Source organism: Carassius carassius, chromosome 6 (genome assembly GCF_963082965.1).
Source record: "Carassius carassius chromosome 6, fCarCar2.1, whole genome shotgun sequence".
NCBI lineage: Eukaryota > Metazoa > Chordata > Actinopteri > Cypriniformes > Cyprinidae > Carassius > Carassius carassius.
Window position 1 is genome coordinate 17,926,199 of NC_081760.1, and position 23,785 is coordinate 17,949,983.

At 41.8% G+C, this 23,785-nt stretch overlaps 1 protein-coding gene across 1 annotated transcript; it reads right to left on the reverse strand.

Moving 5' to 3' along the window:
• Positions 1-892: 892 nt before the first annotated feature.
• On the reverse strand, positions 893-23,501 carry f7 (coagulation factor VII). The gene is given in 12 exon segments (XM_059552113.1): positions 893-1,044; positions 1,129-1,350; positions 2,435-2,569; positions 16,783-17,095; positions 19,190-19,285; positions 19,396-19,520; positions 19,651-19,782; positions 20,010-20,150; positions 20,653-20,773; positions 20,776-20,816; positions 22,850-22,953; positions 23,431-23,501. Coding segments are annotated over 12 exon segments (1,653 nt in total).
• Between the last annotated feature and the right edge of the window lie 284 nt (positions 23,502-23,785).

Below are 23,785 nucleotides of genomic sequence, written 5' to 3' on the forward strand. Positions count from 1 at the left end.
TTTGGTCCATCAGTGCTTGAGTCACTGATCACATTAGAATAAAATATCTCATAATAAAATTCAAAATTGACTGATTTATGAATATATGCATAGTTCTCATCAGTCAGACACACAGATAAACGCTTTCATTTGTTGTATTTTTGATCCTGAAAGAAAACAGAACAACAAAAGAGCGAATCATGGGCCTACATGGACTCTGTACGTGTTATGCTTCTTACGCGGACTTTTGGGACTCATTTTTGAAATTTATGAAATGCACAAATGTTATTTAAATAGAACCCCTGAACTGAACGAGGGCGAGCTGTTTTATTTTCACAACATTTTGGAACATGAAAATTCATACCGGTAATATCAAGCCACTGAATGAACATATAGAGCCCTATATTGAAATAGCATTGACAGTCAAAACATTTAAAGCTATGAACATGCTAGTACACACATACGCTGCTGAAAAAGTGCATTAAACAAAAAAAAAATTAATTCATGCATTTCCAAAGGTGGATCTTCTTTCAGTTGTTCAACTTATACATTTTTTTATCAGAGTCGAGACATCGATTTCATCCAGGGGATCACTGTGGGCATTCATAATGGCTAAGTGCGTTAGTCTCTCCTGTGAGACTCCTGTGAGAGATTGTGTTACGCAGCCAGGTTTTCAACCTGCGCAAAGTCGAGAAGGAGCACTCTGATGCAGGGACAGATATGGGCAGGCACAGACATAGCTTGATGAGCTTTTCCACCTCTGACATCATGGAACAAGTTTGGGGTTGCATGGTTTGAAGAATGGACACAACATGCCGAATTGTGTTAACTTCATGCCCTGTACAGATATCCCGCAGTATGTCCAACTCATGACTTAGTCGCTCTCTTGTAAAACTGGTGAGTTTCAGAGAAGTCACATTAACTTTTTTCCTTGCGCTGCCTCAATGATCGCCTGCTCTCGCCCTGCAGCAACTTGGATTCCGACCTGGTCAAAACGCCTCTCCACTTCTGAGCGCACCAGGTCCAGCGCCTCAAACATCTCCCTTTTCCACACGTTCGGATACACTGAATACAGAAATATAACATAAATAACCTTAGCCTACTACAACCGAAAAGACCAATTGTCTATTTTTTATTACAAACATTTACCCTCCACTTCGCTGCACTCTTGGTCATTGGCCTCCTCCTCTTGTGTATAGCAAAAGCGTGCAGGTGTCTTGCTGCTGCGGACTGGATGTGGCGGCTTCAGGCCGTAACGCTCTGCATATTGCTTGGTCTTGGCCACAAGGTCAGTGATAGTTTCATCCTGTCGCAGTGTGCCCAGTTGTTTGCAAACAGCTTCCATGGATCCTAGAGCTTTGACTTTGGTTCCTTGAAGTGATCATGCCACTGCTTCACATGGGGTAAATATGGTTACGCAGGCAAACAAACCAAACACTGTGCGCATATTTGTGGCCTTTGTTAGCAATCGTGCAATTTTGGCACGGGTGTTCCCTTTCACAGTTTTGTCACTCTCCAAGGATCTGAAAGTCTGTATCATCTCTCCGTAGCAGGTCAGCAAACGTGACAGTGACTCAACTCTGACGCACCACCGAGTTGGGCAGAGGCCAAGCAAGTTCACAACGTCTCCGGCTCCAAATAGGGACTGATACAACGCTTTTCTCTTTGCTGAATCGTTAACGTATCAGCAACAAGACGCACTTCACAAGCCACTTCTTGCAGCACCAGATCCAGTGAGTGATTTGCGCAGTGGACAAAAACAGAGTCGGGACATACTTCCTTCAGTTTAGCTTGCACCCCATTGAACCTCCCTGACATGTTACTGGCTACATCAAAGCAGTAGCCCTTCAGTCGCTCCAGTGGCAAATGGAGGCGCACCAGGACATCCTTTATGCACAGAAATAAGATTTCAGCCGTTGTGTCAGGGGCGTTGTAAAAGCCAAGACAGAAATTTTGTACTTCTAGGTGGTCATTGCTAAGCTGCAGACTGATTGAAAATTGTTCTTTGCCACTGATATCTGTTATCCCATCCGCAGTTAACCCAAAAAAGTCAGTTTTTGATGCTTTTGCTCCAATTGTTCTCAATATGTCATGCGCAAATAGTTCCAGAATCTCATTTTGGATGTTGTTTGACATCCAGTTTTCTCTCCTTTTCAGCCACTTATTAAGGTCAGGATCACCGCGCACTCGCTCCTGCATTAGCTGCCATAAGACTCCATCCCAATTGGCAACCCCTCTCATTGGAAGCCCATGGCGCACCAAGAATCTTACGCAGCTGAAAATAAGTTTGAGGATTTTCCGCGCTGTTCTCTGCTCCTTTGCCTTGGCGTCAGAGAGTAGTGCATTTATTGGAGTGTTTTTCAAACGATGCCCTACAGATGCATGCGAAGCTCTCCCCACTTTTTTTTTTTAACTGGAAAATTATAATCAGGCGGAGGCCTGAAGGACTGTGTACCTGCATCTGCTTTTTGACTATCCGCGTGTGGCGATGAGGGATGAGGGTGGCTCATAGTGAGGGTGGCAGTGGTGGGTTCACTCACTTGGGTCAGCTGTCGCTGCTCATCCCGGCGGCTTTCTGCCGGTGGTGCTGCTACACACAACAATGAATCTGTGATACAATCTGTGAACTAATGATCTGCTTTTATGTAATTTTTCCTTTTTTATTCAGAATATTCACAAATGTGTTAGCTATGGCATGAAATATCTGATATTTCGATTGTCAAATACATGCAAGTGGAAGTGTATTGTTGTTTAAACACCTTTATAATGATCGCGTTAGTTGAGCTGTATGTGCGAGATCATTTTATGACACAAAATTTGTAGGCTTAAATAATACATAAATTTTCATTCAGATTCTGTGTATATATATATATATATATATATATATATATTAGGGGTGTAACGATACGCGTATTTGTATTGAACCGTTCGGTGCAAGGCTTTCGGTTCGGTACGCGGTACGCATTATGGACCGAACGGTTCGTTGGACTAATTAATTATATTTGGAAAATAAAAAAAAAAATTAAATAGGCCTATAATGATATGCGTTCAACAAGGTAGCCCAATAACCCAAACGACGTAACAGGCACAACCCTGACACCCCCGAAGAAGAAAAAAACACCAACTTATATGTTTATGTTAGGCTACTCAGTCAGGCGCTCGCTCACTCAGTAATACACACTGAAGGCTCGTTGCAAAATGGCCAATGCGTTTAACAGGCCAGAAATAGAAGATCCTCCAATAACCAACAGGTCTGGGGCCTCATTTATAAAGCGTGCGTACGCACAAAACGGGGCTGGAAACGTACGTACGCCAGTTCCCACGCAAAGGTTGTGATCTATAAAAAACAAACTTGACGGGAGAATGTGCGCACCTTTAAGCAAACTTTGAGCCGTGCGTACGCACATTCTGGAGACAAAGGGAATTGGCGACACCGATGGTGAGGTCGTGAACTGAAGTTAGATTGTAGAAAATAAATGTGAGAAGAACGATTATAAGAATGAATGACATTTAATTTTCACTCCATTTCATACGTTATATCCACATTATCATGAAGATTAAATCCAACAGTGTTATTTGTGCCGATTGTTTTAGGCTATATACATCTAGTAAAATCCAAACGTAATTCAAAATGTATTAAAAGTAAAATAAAATAATAATCAGCGCTGCCTTACAGTCACATTGTCCACAACGGGAGCACAGGAGGACATGGCGCGATACATGTGATAGCCTACAGAATAGCATGAAATACCCTTTTATTAGAGAACTGCAGAACACAGTGTAAAAAGGAAATATTTTCCTTAATGTACATAGCCTATATCATAAAATGTCAAAGTCTGCAAATACAGTCATGAAGCACAATCGCTACTCATCATCGGTCCTAACTATTACGGTGTTCATTACAAAACCGTCAAGAAGCATGTGTTCACTATAACATTTTCGTCTTAAATTTTCGCCCACAAATTAATTAAGTGATTTTGTCAAGGTGTTAACGATCAGTCTATTTGCTAGAAACATATAAATTCTCCGGTGACCCGGGTATGTAATGCTTCATGATGGCACTCCTGGCACTGTTGGAGGATTACGCTAATGGCAGAATAAGGAGAGAACGAGTTTTCAGGGACCATGATGATTTCCTGGCCCATGATGATGACTGGCTAATAAGCCGATTTAGATTCCCTAGAGCTGTGCTCTTGGATCTATGTGCTGAATTGGGTCCAGTATTAGAGAGGGCAACACGCCGGAACCATGCCATCCCAGTCCAAATACAAGTCCTCACCACTCTGGGGTTCTTGGCAACCGGCTGTTTCCAGCGGGAATTGGCAGACAGGTAAATTAATAATATAAAAAAACTATAAGTAATCCTCAAATTTGTCTCTAAGACCTTTTTGTATATGAAATAATTCTATTGGAATCTATCATCTCACCCTATAGGTCTGGTATATCACAGCCGTCCCTGAGTGCCATAATATCTGTCGTTTTAAATGGTATACTTAATATGGTTAGTCGATACATCAGGTTCCCCTACACTGTGCGAGAACAGGCCGAAATTAAAACGCAATTTGCAGCAATGTCTGGTTTCCCAAATGTAATCGGCGCAATTGACTGCACTCATGTTGCTATAAGGGCACCATCTGAAAATGAATTTGCTTATGTTAATAGAAAGCATGTGCATTCTATTAATGTGCAAATCATATGTGACTCCAACATGACCCTCACAAACATTGTGGCACGCTGGCCTGGTTCAACACATGATTCCTTTATCTTGACACATAGCAGTGTAGGGAACAGACTAAATGCAGGCGCAGTACGTGATGGCTGGCTTCTTGGTGAGTTTAACAATATTAAAAAGTAGAAACTGTAACAATTTTGTTTTTAATATAATTATAACCTGCAGGCGACAGTGGCTACCCCCTGAGACGCTGGCTCCTCACCCCATTTTTAAACCCGCAGAGCGCAGAGGAAACTCATTATAACGAGGTCCACTCTCGTGCCCGCGCAGTTGTGGAGCGTGCCATCGGCATCCTGAAATGCAGATGGCGTGCTCTGGATGCCTCGGGTGGCAGACTTTTATACCATCCAGCAAAAGTGTGCAAGATTGTCAGGGCGTGTGGTGTTTTGCACAATATAGCACTGAGAAACGGTATTCCTCTCCCTCCTGATCTCCCTCTACCCCAGCATTACGACCCCGAGCCACAGCCCCCTGGCCGACAAGAGGGATATCAACGAGGTGCAAGAATCCGTGAGGATGTCATGCGGCGTTTGTAAAGAAAGACAAAACTCAAGGTTCATGTTTTAACTGCATCTTTTAATGATTGTGCAATTTCTTGCATCACTTCTCTCATCTGCCGTAGCTCATCTGCAACCCTGTTGACAGCGTTTATTGTCTCTCGCTGTAACTGCAGGACTGCGTCAGTGAGTACCCGACCACTTTTGGACGTGCCAGACGCAGAAGGGGCACTGCTTTGAGCCGGACGCTGTGCATCTGCATCTGAGAACCCCTCACCCTGAACCTCCTGTTCATTTACAGCTTCAGACTCCGGAAGGACTGGAGGACAAACAATTGGCAACATTTATCCATTTATCACCCCACACACTCAAATGTACAGCGTTAATGATTAAAAATCGGTTTAACCTTGCTCCTCTGTGGTTTCAGTCACGTCAGTGTCTCCCTCCTTTTCCGACACAATACCACACACGCTGACCTCCCCAATTATAGCCGCGATTTTGCTGTCCACTGATGTGAGATCAGCTGTACATGGGCCCCCACCAGTTGCAGCCACGCTCTGGTGGTGGGAGGACAGTTTTCTCTTTGCCTCCACCTTGAATGAATGAGAATCTTTATTTCACATATTTTGCATACTGTAAGCACATGTAAATAAAACTGTTTGAAAATCAATATTGCTATTTATATAGGTATATAGCCTAATAAAACACAAATGTAATATGTTGGTAAAAAAAAAATTTGTATACCTTCAGGTCGGACCATTTTTTCTTTAATTCTGCAACTGTCCGTTCTGTCCCACTGACACAATTGACGGCAGAAGCAATACTTTGCCACTCGCACTGCTTCTTTTTATTAGTGACCCCACTGCTGTGGCCACCAAATAACACAGTTTTCCGAGCCTCCACCTCCCCTACAAGTGTTTCAATCTCAGTATCTGAGAAATTACGTTTTTTTCCTCTTTTCTCACCTGTCGCCATTATTAAAAGTAGGCTAACAGAAATGCACGTTTTCACTTTCTTGGATTAATTAATTGGCGGGTCGCATGCCAGTTTTCCAGGTATATATGGGATTCCACTCTCATTTACATGCTGATCAGCAATCATGAGGTGATTTGCATTGACTATTTATGGTTAAAAATGGGCGTGTACAGGGCGGGATATGAGGCTGGTTCACGTACGCACATCTGCGGGTGATCTGTGATTTATAAAGGGAACATTGCTTACAGGTGTGCGTACGCACGGTTTTATAAATCGGAATATTTTTTGGCGTACGCCATTTTTGGCTTTTGGGCGCACGTAAACTTTTAGTAAAGATCCTACGCATAGTTTTATAAATGAGACCCCTGGTGTTTGGGTGCACTTTGGATTCCCTGTAAGCTATAATGGTGATGGCAAGAGAGTGGTGGATAAAAAAACAACGATATGTCGCATCTAGGGTACACCAGCGGGAATACAAAAAAAAAAAACACCAGCGGGAATACTTGAAACATGTCAACTAATTTACGCCGACATCACCTTAGTGTGTCAGTATCTGGGAAAAGATGGAAAAAAAGAGAAACATACACGCAACAAAACTATCCCCGCAGCATTTAGACAGACATTTCCAACGGATTCAAACAGGGCAAAAGACATCACCACGGCGATTGGTAGGCTACATTTACGTTATAGCCACGGATATGAGACCTTACTATTAACCATTCATTCTATCATCACCATTATAGCTTACAGGGAATCCAAAGTGCACCCAAACACCAGACCTGTTGGTTATTGGAGGATCTTCTATTTCTGGTCTGTTAAACGCATTAGCCATTTTGCAACGAGCCTTCAGCGTGTACTGAGTGAGCGAGCTCCTTACTCTGTAGTGGAAAACGTAGGTTTTAAGAACATGCTTAATGTAATTGAGCCCCGTTACAATATTCCTTCACGAGCCCATTTCAGATAGACCGTAATTCCTGCTTTGTTCCAAAAAACATAAGCCCTATAGAGAACCAATAGAGTAAAAACACACTCAACATAACGAGGTATAGAGTTCCATATAAAACGTTACATCTTTGTATTTGTTCATAACTAATATAACATTTTCATTTTTTTTTTAAAGGAGCGTATTTTGTTTTATACAGTATGCTGCTAAGAAAACACCATAGAAGATGGGTAAAGAATAGCTCCATCATTGTTCAATGTAAAAAAAAAACATACTTTGTTAGTTTTAATAAATAAAACATTTTTTAAAAATCAAGGAAATTTATCTGCCAATTTTTTCTTTTTGCTGTATCTAAAACGTACCGAACCATGACACCAGTGTATCGTATCGAACCGAACCGTGAATTTTGTGAACCGTTACACCCCTAATATATATATATATATATATATAAAAACGGAAAACCAAAAGAATGAAAAAAAAACAGCTGGCTGACCCCTAGAGGGGTGGGGAAAAGGGGTGGGGGTGGAGGGGCGGCCCCCCTGTTCCAACGTCTGTGCCCCTTACTATGCACTGTTGTAGCTACCAAATTAATAGCACATTTGTGCTCAAGCACATGTGCTGATACTCAAGAATTGCTTATGTTCAATGAATATAAAAAGGTAAAACATTTTTTTTAATGGCTTAAATTATAAGGGCATTCTAACTGTATTTATTAATTCTAACAGGCTTCATTGCGCAGTGAATGCTTTTGGACTCTTAGGACGTGTTTTTGTTGGGTTTTTGCAAAGTCGGTGACTCAAAATGTCAGCTCTATCGTCTCTCAATCCGTCACAAACAGCGTATGAGTACAATGGAAGCAATAAAAAACAACAAAAGAGCAATGATATACAAGTGCTTCCGCGTTGTTCTCTGCTCCTTCAGAGCAAAGCACTCTCTTTCACACACACACAGTATCAATTTTAGTCATGTGGTGGAGAACAAATAGTTTATCACGTTTTAAACATTATATATATTTATTAGCCTACTTATTTATGTTATATATATACTTATATTTTATATATATACTACTTATATAATATATGAAAATACAGATGTTTAGATTATTATTCAGGTTTATTTTTTATTATTCTTACAAAATATAGATTTTAAAATGTCTCAATACATATAGCCTATAGTGATTGCAGAAAAAAAGTTAACCATGCATTCATAAATTTGTAATAGGCAATTATTTATAATTTTACTGAAATATTTTAATAAAAGTAAAGAATACACTGTACACCTTTCTGAATATTTAAATATAATATCTAAATATTCTTTTGGATGCACTATAGAAGTCACTTTAATTGTAATATTCGGTCTCTACATGAAGAGAGAGTCAGTGGTCCACTGCGTGAGGAAAGTGAGTCGTGAAGAAAGTGAATCGTTCGCTGAGGTAAGTGAGTCGCCAGCTGAGGAAAGTGAGGTGAGTGTGTATACTGATGCAGCGCCGGCCTATCAGTGGTAAACTCAGTGGCTACTGGCAATTGTATGGTGAATTCCAGCGACAAGTCGGTAACCTTTTTAACATTTTAGGACCGTTTATTTTGTGTATCCTGTGCGCTTTTGTCATTGGCGGAGCAGTCGGTCAATCCCACCTTTCCAGTAAATACGACTTGTGATTGGACTGTACGTCAGCAGACAGCAAAGCATTGGGTAAGAGCAGAAGGCCATCTCTCCAGGCTTTTTTTTTAGTTGCGAGGTTGCGAAGCTTCATTTTCGCTCAGTCTGAGTTTCAGAGTTTCAGAGCAGAGCTGTGTGTCTGCAATAGGAGTGCAAATGTAATGTAATACGTTTCGCCCTTTCGAACGTCAGTTTTCAGAGTTTCAAAATTTTTTTTACACATTCGCACACCAGTTTTCAGATCACCATTTACAAGGTTTCAAACCTGGAAAACAATCTAATACAGTGGGAGAACAGTGACAAATTTGAAACTCGTAATCGTAAAAAAAATGTTGCAGTTCTGAAGGAGGAAATCTCAAAAACAAAATTACGTTTGAAGAGATTATTTTTTTTTTTTACATTTTGCAAGCTTGCAAATCTTATTTTTCGATCTTGCAAAACTTTTTTTTGTAAGATTTTGAGTTTTCGAACACTTAGTTTCGACCTTTCAGAACTTTATTTTCAGTTTTGAATCATGGCAGGATTTAAATCCCATAACATCGAGGCTGTTATTGGTTTTGTAGCTGTCTATAGCTCTGCATCTTGCTTGAAAAAAATTGGTCTCTTTTTGCACTTTGAATATAGAGAGAGCACTTACTGATGGCACTTAATATGACTAATAAAGAATAATAATTTTTTATTTATACTGTTTTTATTTCTCTTCAATTTGTGAAAACGTTCTTGAAGATCTTAATTCCTGTACAGTTCTAAGATCTGAAGAGACTCACACGAAATCATACAGTAGAGAAGCCATGATGTCCCGGAGTAATTCATTTACTCAAACAGTACACTGACTGAACTGCTATGACGAGAGAACTGAAGATGAACACAGAGCCGAGCCAGTTAACGAACGCATGATTGACTCGTTCTCAAGTCAAGATCCGGTTGCATCGGTTTTCGGATCATCAGTAGTGATGGGAAGTTCGGTTCTTTTCCGTGAAGAAAATGGTAAACTGTAGTGTTTTTTACTTTCTCACAACAGACACGAAAGTCATAGTTTTTGCTATTTTTGGACCAAAATGTATTTTCGATGCTTCAGAAAATTCTAACTGACCCTCTGATGTCACATGGACTACAACCCGAATTCCGGAAAAGTTGGGACGTTTTTTAAATTTTAATAAAATGAAAACTAAAAGACTTTCAAATCACATGAGCCAATATTTTATTCACAATAGAACATAGATAACATAGCAAATGTTTAAACTGAGAAAGTTTACAATTTTATGCACAAAATGAGCTCATTTCAATTTTGATTTCTGCTACAGGTCTCAAAATAGTTGGGACGGGGCATGTTTACCATGGTGTAGCATCTCCTTTTCTTTTCAAAACAGTTTGAAGACGTCTGGGCATTGAGGCTATGAGTTGCTGGAGTTTTGCTGTTGGAATTTGGTCCCATTCTTGCCTTATATAGATTTCCAGCTGCTGAAGAGTTCGTGGTCGTCTTTGACGTATTTTTCATTTAATGATGCGCCAAATGTTCTCTATAGGTGAAAGATCTGGACTGCAGGCAGGCCAGGTTAGCACCCGGACTCTTCTACGACGAAGCCATGTTGTTGTTATAGCTGCAGTATGTGGTTTTGCATTGTCCTGCTGAAATAAACAAGGCCTTCCCTGAAATAGACGTTGTTTGGAGGGAAGCATATGTTGCTCTAAAACCTTTATATACCTTTCAGCATTCACAGAGCCTTCCAAAACATGCAAGCTGCCCATACCGTATGCACTTATGCACCCCCATACCATCAGAGATGCTGGCTTTTGAACTGAACGCTGATAACATGCTGGAAGGTTTCCCTCCTCTTTAGCCCGGAGGACACGGCGTCCGTGATTTCCAACAAGAATGTCAAATTTGGACTCGTCTGACCATAAAACACTATTCCACTTTGAAATAGTCCATTTTAAATGAGCCTTGGCCCACAGGACACGACGGCGCTTCTGGACCATGTTCACATATGGCTTCCTTTTTGCTTGATAGAGCTTTAGTTGGCATCTGCTGATGGCACGGCGGATTGTGTTTACCGACAGTGGTTTCTGAAAGTATTCCTGGGCCCATTTAGTAATGTCATTGACACAATCATGCCGATGAGTGATGCAGTGTCGCCTGAGAGCCCGAAGACCACGGGCATCCAATAAAGGTCTCCGGCCTTGTCCCTTACGCACAGAGATTTCTCCAGTTTCTCTGAATCTTTTGATGATGTTATGCACTGTAGAAAATGAGATTTGCAAAGCCTTTGCAATTTGACGTTGAGGAACATTGTTTTTAAAGTTTTCCACAATTTTTTTACGCAGTCTTTCACAGATTGGAGAGCCTCTGCCCATCTTTACTTCTGAGAGACTCTGCTTCTCTAAGACAAAGCTTTTATAGCTAATCATGTTACAGACCTGATATCAATTAACTTAATTAATCACTAGATGTTCTCCCAGCTGAATCTTTTCAAAACCGCTTGCTTTTTTAGCCATTTGTTGCCCCCGTGCCAACTTTTTTGAGACCTGTAGCAGGCATTAAATTTTAAATGAGCTAATTAAGTGGATAAAAGTGTAGAATTTCTCAGTTTAAACATTTGCTACGTTATCTATGTTCTATTGTGAATAAAATATTGGCTCATGTGATTTGAAATTCCTTTAGTTTTCATTTTATTAAAATTTAAAAAACGTCCCAACTTTTCCGGAATTCGGGTTGTACTTTGAAGATGTTTTTATTGCCTTTCTTACCATGGACAGTAGACCGTACATACATTTTCAATGGAGGGACAGAAAGCGCTCGGACTAAATCTAAAATATCTTAAACTGTGTTCCAAAGATGGACGGAGGTCTTACTGGTTTTGAACAACATGAGGGTGAGTCATTAATGACATAGTTTTCATTTTTGGGTGAACTATCCTGTCACGTACGGTGATATAGGAAACAAGGAGAGATCCAATTGCAGGTATGATGTTTATTTCAGGGCAAATCCAAAGGGGTAAAAAGTCCAGGCAGGGTCAAAACCAGAATATCCAAACAACATGAAAACAGACAATAACACACGGCAAGGGCAAGACTACGGAAAGCATGAAACATAGACAAGGACTCCGTGACACAGACTCAGACAGACCGGGTATAAATACACAGAAGGATGATGAGGGAACAGGAGACAGGTGGGGAACAATCAATTAACTGAAACAAGGAGGAAAGTGACCAAATAAGGGAACAGGAAGTGATAAGGTGACAGACACCGTGGAAAAAGAGGACACCTTGTGGAAACCCAGGGAACACAACCCAGACACTGTGACAGTACCCCCCCTCTACGGAGCGGCTCCCAGACACTCCAAGACAGACACAAAACAGAGAACAGGAGGGAGGCGGACAGGTGGAGGCTCAGGGGGAGGGACGGAGGGCCAGAAAAGAAAGACATTGGGAACAGGCACCAGAAAGTAAACACAAAACAGGAAGACCAGGAGGGAGGAGGACCGGAGGAGGTTCAGGGGGAGGGATGGAGGGCCAGACTACAGAGAGGAACAGGGACAAGTGTAAATACAAAAACAACAAACAAAAAACAACATGAAGCCCCCCAGGGCGGGGCAGAAGACCACCACGTCCTTGTGGTCGAGGCCAGAGTCCTCCAGGGCGGGGCAGAAGACCACCACAACCGTGTAGTCAGGGCGAGAGCCCCCCAGGGCGGAGCAGAAGACCACCCCAACCGTGTGGTCAAGGCAGGAGCCCTCCAGGGCGGAGCAGAAGACCACCCCAATCGTGTGGTCAAGGCGGGAGCCCTCCAGGGCGGAGCGGAAGACCACCACAATCGTGTGGTCAGGGCGGGAGCCCTCCAGGGCGGAGCAGAAGACCACCACGTCCGTGTGGTGGAGACTGGAGTCCCCCAGGGTGGAGCAGAAGACCACCATAACCGTGTGGTCGGGTCAACAGGAGGACGAGTCTGGTTGGTTAAGTCTGAAACAAAGAATCTGAACAAGTTAAGAGTAGCCTCCGTGGCCATGACAGGATCAGTCGGGCACCCTGGGAGTTCCGCAGAGGCGAGGAAAGACTCTGGTCGGTCAGCCAAGACGTGACGAGACTTTGGAAGTTCCCCAGAGGCCTGAAGAGACTTTGGTAATCCAGCTGAGACGAGGAGAAGCTCTAGTAGTTCCATGGTGTTAGGACTGGACTCCAGAAGATCAATGCTGACTTGACTCTGCTCCTGAAGATCATTGGTGACTTGTATTTGCTCATGTAGATCAATGGTGACTTGCCTTTGTTCATGAAGATCAATGGTGACTTGCCTTTGTTCATGAAGATCACCGGTGACTTGCCTTTGTTCATGAAGATCACCGGTGACTTGACTCAGTCCTAGAAGATCACCGGTGACTTGACTCAGTCCTAGAAGATCACCGGTGACTTGACTCAGTCCTAGAAGATCACCGGTGACTTGACTCAGTCCTAGAAGATCACCGGTGACTTGACTCAGTCCTAGAAGATCACCGGTGACTTGACTCAGTCCTTGAAGATCACCCGTGACTTGACTCAGTCCTAGAAGATCACCCGTGACTTGACTCAGTCCGAGAAGATCGCCCGTGACTTGACTCAGTCCGAGAAGATCGCCCGTGACTTGACTCAGTCCTTGAAGATCACCCGTGACTTGACTCAGTCCTTGAAGATCACCCGTGACTTGACACAGTCCTTGAAGATCACCGGTGACTTGACTTGACTCTGAAAGGTCAACGGTGACCAGCCTTGTCTCTGGAAAGTCCATGGTACCTAGCCCTGACTCAGGAAGATCATCGGTGACTAGCCCTGACTCTGAAGGGTCCACAAACACCTGACTCGACTCTGGAGAGTTCACTGGAACCTGACTCGACTCTGGAGAGTTCACTGGAACCTGACTCGACTCTGGAGAGTTCACTGGAACCTGACTCGACTCGGGAGGGTCAACTGGAACCTGACTCGACTCGGGAGGGTCAACTGGAACCTGACTCGACTCGGGAGGGTCAACTGGAACCTGACTCGACTCGGGAGGGTCAACTGGAACCTGACTCGACTCTGGAGGGTCAACTGGAACCTGACTCGACTCTGGAGAGTTCACTGGAACCTGGCTCAACTCTGGAGAGTTCACTGGAACCTGGCTCGACTCTGGAGAGTTCACTGGAACCTGGCTCGACTCTGGAGAGTTCACTGGAACCTGGCTTGACTCTGGAGAGTTCACTGGAACCTGGCTCGACTCTGGAGAGTTCACTGGAACCTGGCTCGACTCGGGAGAGTTCACTGGAACCTGACTTGATTCGGGAGGGTCAACTGGAACCTGACTCGACTCTGGAGGGTCAACTTGAACCTGACTCGACTCTGGAGGGTCAACTGGAACCTGACTCGACTCTGGAGGGTCAACTGGAACCTGACTCGACTCTGGAGGGTCAACTGGAACCTGACTCGACTCTGGAGGGTCAACTGGAACCTGACTCGACTCTGGAGGGTCAACTGGAACCTGACTCGACTCTGGAGCGGAACAGCATCGGGCACCGCCTCGGCCTCCAGAACAGCAACGGACACTGCCTCGGCATTGGGCACCACCTCAGCCTCCAGAACAGCAACGGACACTGCCTCAGCATTGGGCACCACCTCAGCCTCCGGAACGGCCTCGGGCACCGCCTCGGGAACGTCCTCCTGGATGGCAGCGGCTTGCTCGGGAGCGTCCTCCTGGACGACAGCGGCCCGCTCGGGAACGTCCTCCTGGACGGCAGCGGTCCGCTCGGGAACGTCCTCCTGGACGGCAGTGGTCCGCTCGGGAACATCCTCCTGGACGGCAGCGGCCTGCTTGGGAACGTTCTCCGGGTTTTGAGGAATGGTAGACGCCTGTCTCCCCTTCATCCGCCCTCTATGATTGTGAGTCGATGGCATCTTGTCTGGAGACTCAGGCGTTGAGTCCGCCATCTTGTGCTGTGGTGCCGGGCTGGCGGCCATCTTGTGCTGTGGCGCCGGGCTGGCGGCCATCTTGTGCTGTGGCGCTGGGCTGGCGGCCATCTTGTGCTGAGGCGCTGGCTCAGCAGCCATGACGTGAACCGTCTTGGGAATCTCTAGGATCTTAGATAATGTCTCGAAGTAATCGAGAAAGGTGTCAGCGGCCATCTTGGGCGTTGGTGCTGAGCTGGCTGCCATCTTGCACTGTGGTGTGAGGCTGGCTTCCATCTTGCCTTGTGGTGCGGGGTTGGTGGCCATGCACCGCAGCGGCGCTGGGTTGGCGGCCATCCTGTGCTGAGGTGCTGGACCTGCGGCCATCATGGGCAGTGGCGCTGGCTTTCTCCATCCGTCATGGTGAGACGGCGGCTCTGGTCCCTCCCACATGAGCCCTGAGTCGAAGGGGGGCCATGGTGGAGAGCGATGTTGAGCCTCCTCTCGCCCACCTCCTCCTTGGCGACCTCCCCTGGTCCCGTGAAACACGACCAGGCGGGATCCCTCAAACCGATTGCTTCTCTCCCGCTCGGTAGCTGGGGAGGAAACATTCATCGACATACCGCTGGATCTCGTGTGACGGAGTCCTTCTGTCACGTACGGTGATATAGGAAACAAGGAGAGATCCAATTGCAGGTATGATGTTTATTTCAGGGCAAATCCAAAGGGGTAAACAGTCCAGGCAGGGTCAAAACCAGAATATCCAAACAACATGAAAACAGACAATAACACACGGCAAGGGCAAGACTACGGAAAGCATGAAACATAGACAAGGACTCCGTGACACAGACTCAGACAGACCGGGTATAAATACACAGAAGGATGATGAGGGAACAGGAGACAGGTGGGGAACAATCAATTAACTGAAACAAGGAGGAAAGTGACCAAATAAGGGAACAGGAAGTGATAAGGTGACAGACACCGTGGAAAAAGAGGACACCTAGTGGAAACCCAGGGAACACAACCCAGACACTGTGACATATCCCTTTTGTAGGCATTTGTAGATTTTTATTAGAATTTCTATAGTGTAAATTGTTCCATCACACTGAATTTTATTTATGGTAATAATTCACATGTATATTTTTTACTATTAAAAATAAATAACTTGCACTTAGGGCAAGTTATTTATTTTTCATTGGCTCAAGTTAAAGAGAATCATTACCCTATTTTTTTTTTTTATTGGATGAATGAAACACTTTTTTCAGTGCACATTCCCATCTATGCAATTAATAAATAAATTACAAATATTAAGAAAGAGTACATATTTCTTCATTGATCTTCATTGATGCAACAGATTTATACATTTAAATTTTAAATGAACAAAATGTTCTTATACCCACAGAATCCCTTTGACTAGAGGAACCACTGTACACCCATCCCAGTCTCACAAAATTCTGGGACACTGGGAATGAGAAAAACACTTTAGGAATGGCTGTCTTAATGTTTGTGTGTATGCCAGTCCACACCATACTATTTGCGTGTGGACCATGTACAGCACTAAATACATTTCTCCAGTAAAGCATTATGATTGGGGGGAGGGGGGGCTTTTTGTCAGTTGCTGCAGTGAATTAGCATGACCAACATGAACATGAGCGAAATATGCATGGGAAACATTTCTGCCATAATGAAAAACTTATTTCATAGATTCCTATTTGAATCTGAATTTCAGCTAAACAATTTTGTAGAGCAGCAGTAAATACAGTTGCACCTTTAAACACAAGAATATAAACCAAATAAGCATATATCAATTAATACAGAATTATTTATTTGTTAATGAGGAAATGATGGATAAAAATGTTAAACACATATAAAAATCAGACATAAATAGAGGATTTGATGTGCTTTGACACGTCATTGTGTTGCAGCTGTAGAATTGGCCGTTAGTTCATAGATCCATTGATTGCAGGTAGTTTGAGACACGTGTGTAGATGCCATAGGATCCCAGGCGGGCACAGCCTTTCCCCTAGTTCACAATAGCAGGAAGGTGGTGTCCCAGTAATGGGTCACCCCTGGCCCACCGCTGTCACCTTTACATTAGTCCTGCTTACCCTCGATGTAACCGGCACTGAACATGTTGTTGGTGAGCGTCACGTTGCGCTCCTGCATGCGGATGGGGGGGCACCGTTGCAATAAGCGTGATGTAGGCCCGTCCTCGATGTGTTTGCTCCAACCACTCACCGTGTGCTTGTTAACCGCCCACAGCTCGTGCTCAGCCATGTCTCGCACTGGCAAACAAACAGGAACAGCATAGGCACTATAGACGATGGGCTTGCGAAGATACAGTAGGGCAATGTCATTGTCTGAGGTCTCAGAGACGTAGCCGGCGTGCATGAGTATCTGTTCCACCTGGATGACCTGTGCCTTCAGAAGAAGTGAAGTGACATTCAGCCAAGTATGGTGACCCATACTCAGAATTTGTGCTCTGCATTTAACCCATCCGAAATGCACACACACAGAGCAGTGAACACACACACACTGTGAACACACACCCGGAGCAGTGGGCAGCCATTTATGCTGCGGCGCCCGGGGAGCAGTTGGGGGTTCGATGCCTTGCTCAAGGGCACCTAAGTCGTGGTATTGAAGGTGGAGAGAGAACTGTACATGCACTCCCCCCACCCACAATTCCTGCCAGCCCGGGACTCGAACTCACAACCTTTCGATTGGGAGTCCGACTCTCTAACCATTAGGCCACGACTTCATGCACCTCGATGTCATGCTCACCTGAATCACAGGACAACAGACAATACACAACAGAGCTACACATGTAGAGCTGTCACTAAATATGAGTGCTGCAGCTGTGACAATTCACATATAACTGATTGTCAGCGATTTGGCTAAGAAGTGAATTTGGTTTAGTGCTGCACAATATATATTGTATCAGCATCGATATCACGATGTGCGCTAGTATAGTGATCGTTAATCCATATGGACCAGGTAACAGCCAGGTGATTCTCAGATTAATTGCAAAGTTTAACCATTATACAATGAAGGTTCATCATTTGTATGTGTTTTAGGTCCTGTCGGTTTAAACATTCAAGTGATATTAATCCACTTGAGCAAGAAAAGGTGCAAAATGGAGCTCAGTTATGAACACGTGCTGTTTTCTGTGCTCACACTCAGAGCCAAGCAGATGCACATGAACAACAAATTCTTTACTCCGTCTGTTTGTGCCTGAAATGACACTTATGAACAAAATTATGTCAGAATGCATGATTTATTAGATTTAATTTATACAGTGCAGAATCGGTTCGAATTGTTTAATCTCATTGAACATTTCTAATGTTATTGCTGTTATTACTACCATTGTATATTTGTTAATATTACTCATATAGCCTCATCTCAATTTGCACATCTGTAACTGTTTCTGCTGCTATTGTTATCATGTAGTTGCATTCAATTTGCACGTTTTTGCACTATTCGTTGAACATAAGTGTCAGGACAATGTTGACATGAGGGCACATTGGGGACCTCTAGTGGCCAAAATAACATATTGCAAAACAAAAGCTCTGACAATAAGTTAATACCGTACATTTGCACATATAGATATCATATACATTATCTATATTTCTATTTTTCACATTCTATATTCCTATTCTATCCTCGCATATATAGATATACATAGTCTATATTTTCTATTTTCATAAGTCTATATTCCCACTACTGCAGCATAGTTTTATTATTATGTTTCTTACATTGTATGTATGTATGTGTGTATAGTTTGTGAATGTGTGTGTATAGTTTTTGCACTTGGCATATATTGTGGACAGCAAAGTAAGAATCTTATTGCTCAGGGAAACTTGTTTTCCTCAACTGGTACAGTATATGCCAATAAACAATTTGAATCCTTGAATATGCTGAGTTATTTTAAATTAATTGTTACATTACTGTACCTGAATTGAATACTGTTAGACTTACCTGAAAAATATAAAGCACTGTTTAATCATTTGTATCTTTGTTTTATTATATATTTATTATATAATATTATATATTGTCCATGCTTGTAATTTGTTTGTTATTTTCTATGCTGATTTAGTCACCTACAAAATCCCCCTTATCATTTGTCATTTTTCAAATACAGCTATTTTAAGTAATCTGGTGATTTTTTATTATTATTATTTTTTAAATTTTAATATTGCAGAAGATATTAAATATACTGCAATATATATTGCAGAACAACAACAAAAAATCACAATGTGAGGCTTTTTTTTCCAAAACCATGAAGCCCTAATTTGGTTACACTTTATTTTGATAGCCCAATTTAGACATGCTACTTATTACAATTAACTAACTGTCAACTAACTCTCATCAGAGTATTAGTAGACCTTTAGGTTATGGTTAATGCTAGTAGAATAAGCTGATGCACTTGCAGAGTTACATATAGTTAGTAGAACTTCTAAAGTAGACTATCAAAACAAAGTATTACAATGAATTTTGTTCACATTAAATTTGGCACACCTTGAAGCTGCTCATGTTGTTTGCATATGTGAGGAACAAGGTGGGTTTGTAGATCACAACTCCACAGAAATCCTTCTGAGCATACTTCAACAACACCTGTCCATCAACACACACACACACACATACAGATAATGACTATGACTAGAATATGACAGTAAAATCCAGAATCCCGGGAACATGGATTCTGTGATGGTGACTGCTAATACCTGCCAGGGACAGTGTCCTTTAGGACATTCTGCTCCACCAACGATACAAGATCTAACATCAACCTGAGGGTTCGTAGCAGCACCTCCACCCTGAAGAAGAGGAACCTTCCCAGATGGAAAAGCCTCTATAACAGAGAGCTGGAATCACTTAGCATACAGAATAAATGCCAAAGACATTATCTGACTACATTACGAATGGTAAACAGAAATTTTGCCTATATTAATGTTGAATTACTGTGACTAGCTAGCTTTCACCAATTGTCAGGCAGCTCTGACCATTTGACCCTAAGAAATAGCCATCAACACAGGAAAGGTTACGCTGACCAACCTCCTCCATGCAGAAGTGCTCACACTGACCGTTATCATGCAAGCAGGAGTCAGGAATGTCTTTAATCGTTGAGGAGTAAAAGCCAGAAAATGTTCTTGATCCTTTGTTCCTTAATTTCAATGACCTGGTTATCATGATACTCTTTCTGAATGTTAAACTTTGTTCATGGTAGGCACTACTATGAAAAATGTAATTAATAAAAAAATATATATAGCTGAACTTACTAAATTGCAGTACTATTGTGTGTTAAGTTCCAGAAATGCTGCATTTGCACTGATGCTCTTACCCTGCTCACAGTTGCGTCCGCTGAAGCCGGGCACACACAGACACATGTAGGATTCTGTGTTCTAGGTTCTGCAGAGCCCGTTATTCTCACATGGATTTGATTCGCAGTGATCTTTAACTGCATACAAACACAAGGATTCATCTTAAACAATGCAGAATGAAGGACAATGTCATGAAGATGTTGCTTTTTCAAAAACAATTTCAAAATCTCACCATCGTAGTCTCTTCCAGAACTCATTCTGTATGGAGACACTAGTTAGACGTCTGACATAACTAGTTGCTTGTATTACTTTAATAAAATATTTGTGCTGTCAAATCGATCACCATTAATTGCATCCAAAATAAAAGTTTGTTTACATAATGTGTGTGTGTTATGCATATCTATATATAAATACACACACATTCATGAACATACAGTATATATATATTATGTAAACACAAACTTTTATTTTGGATGTGATTAATCGTGATTAATCGGTTTGACAGCACAATAAAATACAAAGACTTGTGCATTTTAAGTTCAAGTTTACCATTGCATTCAAATAGAGAGTGATGTCTAGTTTTCTAGACATCATTTACTATATATCAGACCTAGTACAATACTGTCAGTCACTGAATGTGTATTTTTCACATGTAATACTGACTAGCTTCAGTGTGTTCAAACACCTCCCGCGCATTCTCATATGAACACTTCTCCTCAAGACACTCCCTTTCCAGATTACCCATCTTCGGCTCTTCAAACCAGCCAGAGTTTGCCCATTTGGTGCAGAAACTAAAACCCCATGAGCCTTGTCCTTCCCCACGAATACTGATAACACACTTGGGGTGGGCGATATGGAAAAAATATAATATCACGTTTCTTTTTTAGAAATATAATGATCCACGACTTTATCATAATTCTTTGCCATGTTGGTTTGTTGAGCATTACAGCCAAACTAATTTCCCTATTATAAAGACAAAGCCTTTCGATGTAAAAAAAAGGCAGATATTTAAGCCAAAAAGGAGCACGATAAAAATAATTTAATAACAAAGATAAAAGAATGACATATAGTCAAATTTAACAGGAACATTCAAGAAATTGAATGAAATATAAAAATAAAACACTAAATAAACTGATTCCTAAAGCAACTGTGTTAAATCCACCTCTTTTCAATTCTTTTCTTGATAACAGTGACGTGTCAAGCTCCAAAATCCACTTCATACACCCCTCGCTCAAGAAGTGATCGTGACCAGATCTTGCTTCAATTTCAGACAATTTGTGTTTAACAATTTTAATACATCAGGCTGCATCAGACAACAATTCTGCTTCTTCTACATCTGCAAATTCTGTGATGGAGCTCATGGACGATTAATTTGCCCTGTTTGCCGCTCGTCTGCTAGCCTTAATAAAAAGTTACAAAAGTACCTTTCTGTTCATGTCTATGCAATTTCACGTATTGCTGTAAACTTGGGATTTCACATTTTCATTCTGTTAAACTCATTATTTCCTAACTTTCTATCTTCCTGCAACTTGTGAATGTGTAAGTGCATGTGCTTATGTGTTAGATTAGTTTATATGTCTTAGATTTATCTAATAAAGCTTTATTCATATTGAAAAGATAAGTATCTTGTGTTTTGTGCTTACAAGTTAATGTCTTAAACTGCCGATCTTGTTACTGTGCTAATTAATAGTGTTTTCACTATACTTTGGATATTAATATCCAGTGCAGAGTTGATGTTAAATGACTTGTTCAATGAATCGCTGGCCGTCTCATTGATCAGCCGTAAAACAGTGATTCTGTTCAAATTCCCTTTAAAATCTTAGATGATTCGCTTTGAGCTAAATTGACCTGTTTCCCTTTAAATACAAGCATCAGCACAGTGTGTCATACAATAGTGCTTTGAAACCTGTGTCTGGGCATCGGAGCAGTGGTATCAATTGTCCCATCACTACTTGTAACACTAATTCCAGTTATCATGAAAGCAGTTTAATTTATTATATTTCATTTCATTTCCTAAATCCAACATAAGCAGAGCAAAAGTGTCCCTAAGCATTTAACCCAATCACAATGAAGACAAATACGTTCTTTATCCGGTTGTCATATATTCATTACATGGTTAGTTCACCCAAAAATGAAAATTAGTCCATAAATAACTCACCCTCAAGTCATCCAAGGTGTATATGACTTTCTTCTTTCAGACGAATCCAGTTGGAGTCATATTAAAAATAGTCTTTGATGTTTCAAGACGTTTCAAGGCACTCAGTGGGTGTTGCATGCATCAGTCCAAAAGAGGTTAAATAAAAAGCACCCATCCATTAAAAACACTCTCAGCCCCGCCCAACTCGTCACAAAAACTAACTAACGTTAGCATACAAACCTAAATAGCGACATGCTCTCATGTCACGTACCATACAGTGAAAGTCAAAAACACAAATGCGAAGTGGAGTGGCCGTTACACCTTGGGTGTGCATTATTTTTCTAATAATTCAATGGCCCAGAGTCAGTTATTCAACTTATACTACTGTTACCACACCTCAAGAAATTGATCAGATGATATATTTAAAGGGATTTGTCAGTTTTTTGTACTTAAAGGGATAGTTCACTTTCAAATTAAATTTTGTTATGTTTTAGCTTACCTCAAGGACATCCAAGATGTAGGTTTCTTTGTTTCCGCAGTATTTCCCATTTTGATATCTTTAGGTCAAACCATTCTTGTCTGTGACTCATATAATGGAGGTCTATGGTCACCACCTCAAAGAACATGCACAGAGAAGTCCAAATTTATAAACTCCTCTTTATATACGTTGTTGCTGATTTTGGAGTGCACAGAAATTAGTTACTTTGTATCTGTTCCTTACACTTGTTTCTACTTTGAGTTTAAGTTTATCGGTGATGTGTGTGGTGAGGATCTTCCGGCATGGTCCACTGCAGCTGCATCCTGGTGTGACATAATTAGAGTCCAATCTAGAGCAGAGAATTTAAGCAATAATGGTTATGCCCAGATATACCATTCGCTGTTGTTGCCCGGTGGATGAGGAAAAGTTGATGTCTTTTGATTAGTTGATTTTGTTGTTTGTACATTTATGGTACTTAATTTAGATTTTTTTTTTCTTATATCTTGATTTAATGTTTCTATTTGATTTGATTTAGATTTATTTAATTTTATATGTTGATTGCAATGTTTTATTGGTTTCCCTCTTAATTGTAATTGGCCCATCTTTTCCTTTATAAACTGTTGCTTCGTTCATATGAGGTTAGGTTTTTTTTTGTTGGTTTGGTTTCCGTTGGAATGTTTAACTTTATTGTCTTTTTGTTGTTGGTTTAATTTTTTGTGTGATAAGATTTGAGTTTGTAAAGATGTTTTGTTGGGTGGGTTCAAAAAAAGTCCCATCTTTCAGTGGAAAGCTTGTGTTCCTTGTTCTTGACTTCTCGGTCTCTCACATATGGCAGCAGTGGGCTGTTTCCAGCCAGTCAAGGACGCTAAGCTGGTTTGTTTTTCTTTTGCCTCTCATGGCTGTGTTTGTTTTCTGTTATTATGAGTCATGTCTTAAAGAAAAGTATAAAAAATGACTAAAGCTCCACCCTCTCAGCAAGATGAAGATAGGGGTGAGGAGGATCAGGATGTGGTTGAAGGAAGCGGGGCAACAGGAGACAGAGAAATTTCAGTGACCTAATTGGCAAATATGCTTCAAGCCCATATAGCCAGGATGGAAGGCCCGGAGTCTGCCAGAAAACAGGAGCAGGCAGATCAGGAACGACGGTTTAAAACTCTCCAGCACCAGTTTGGTCTTTTACA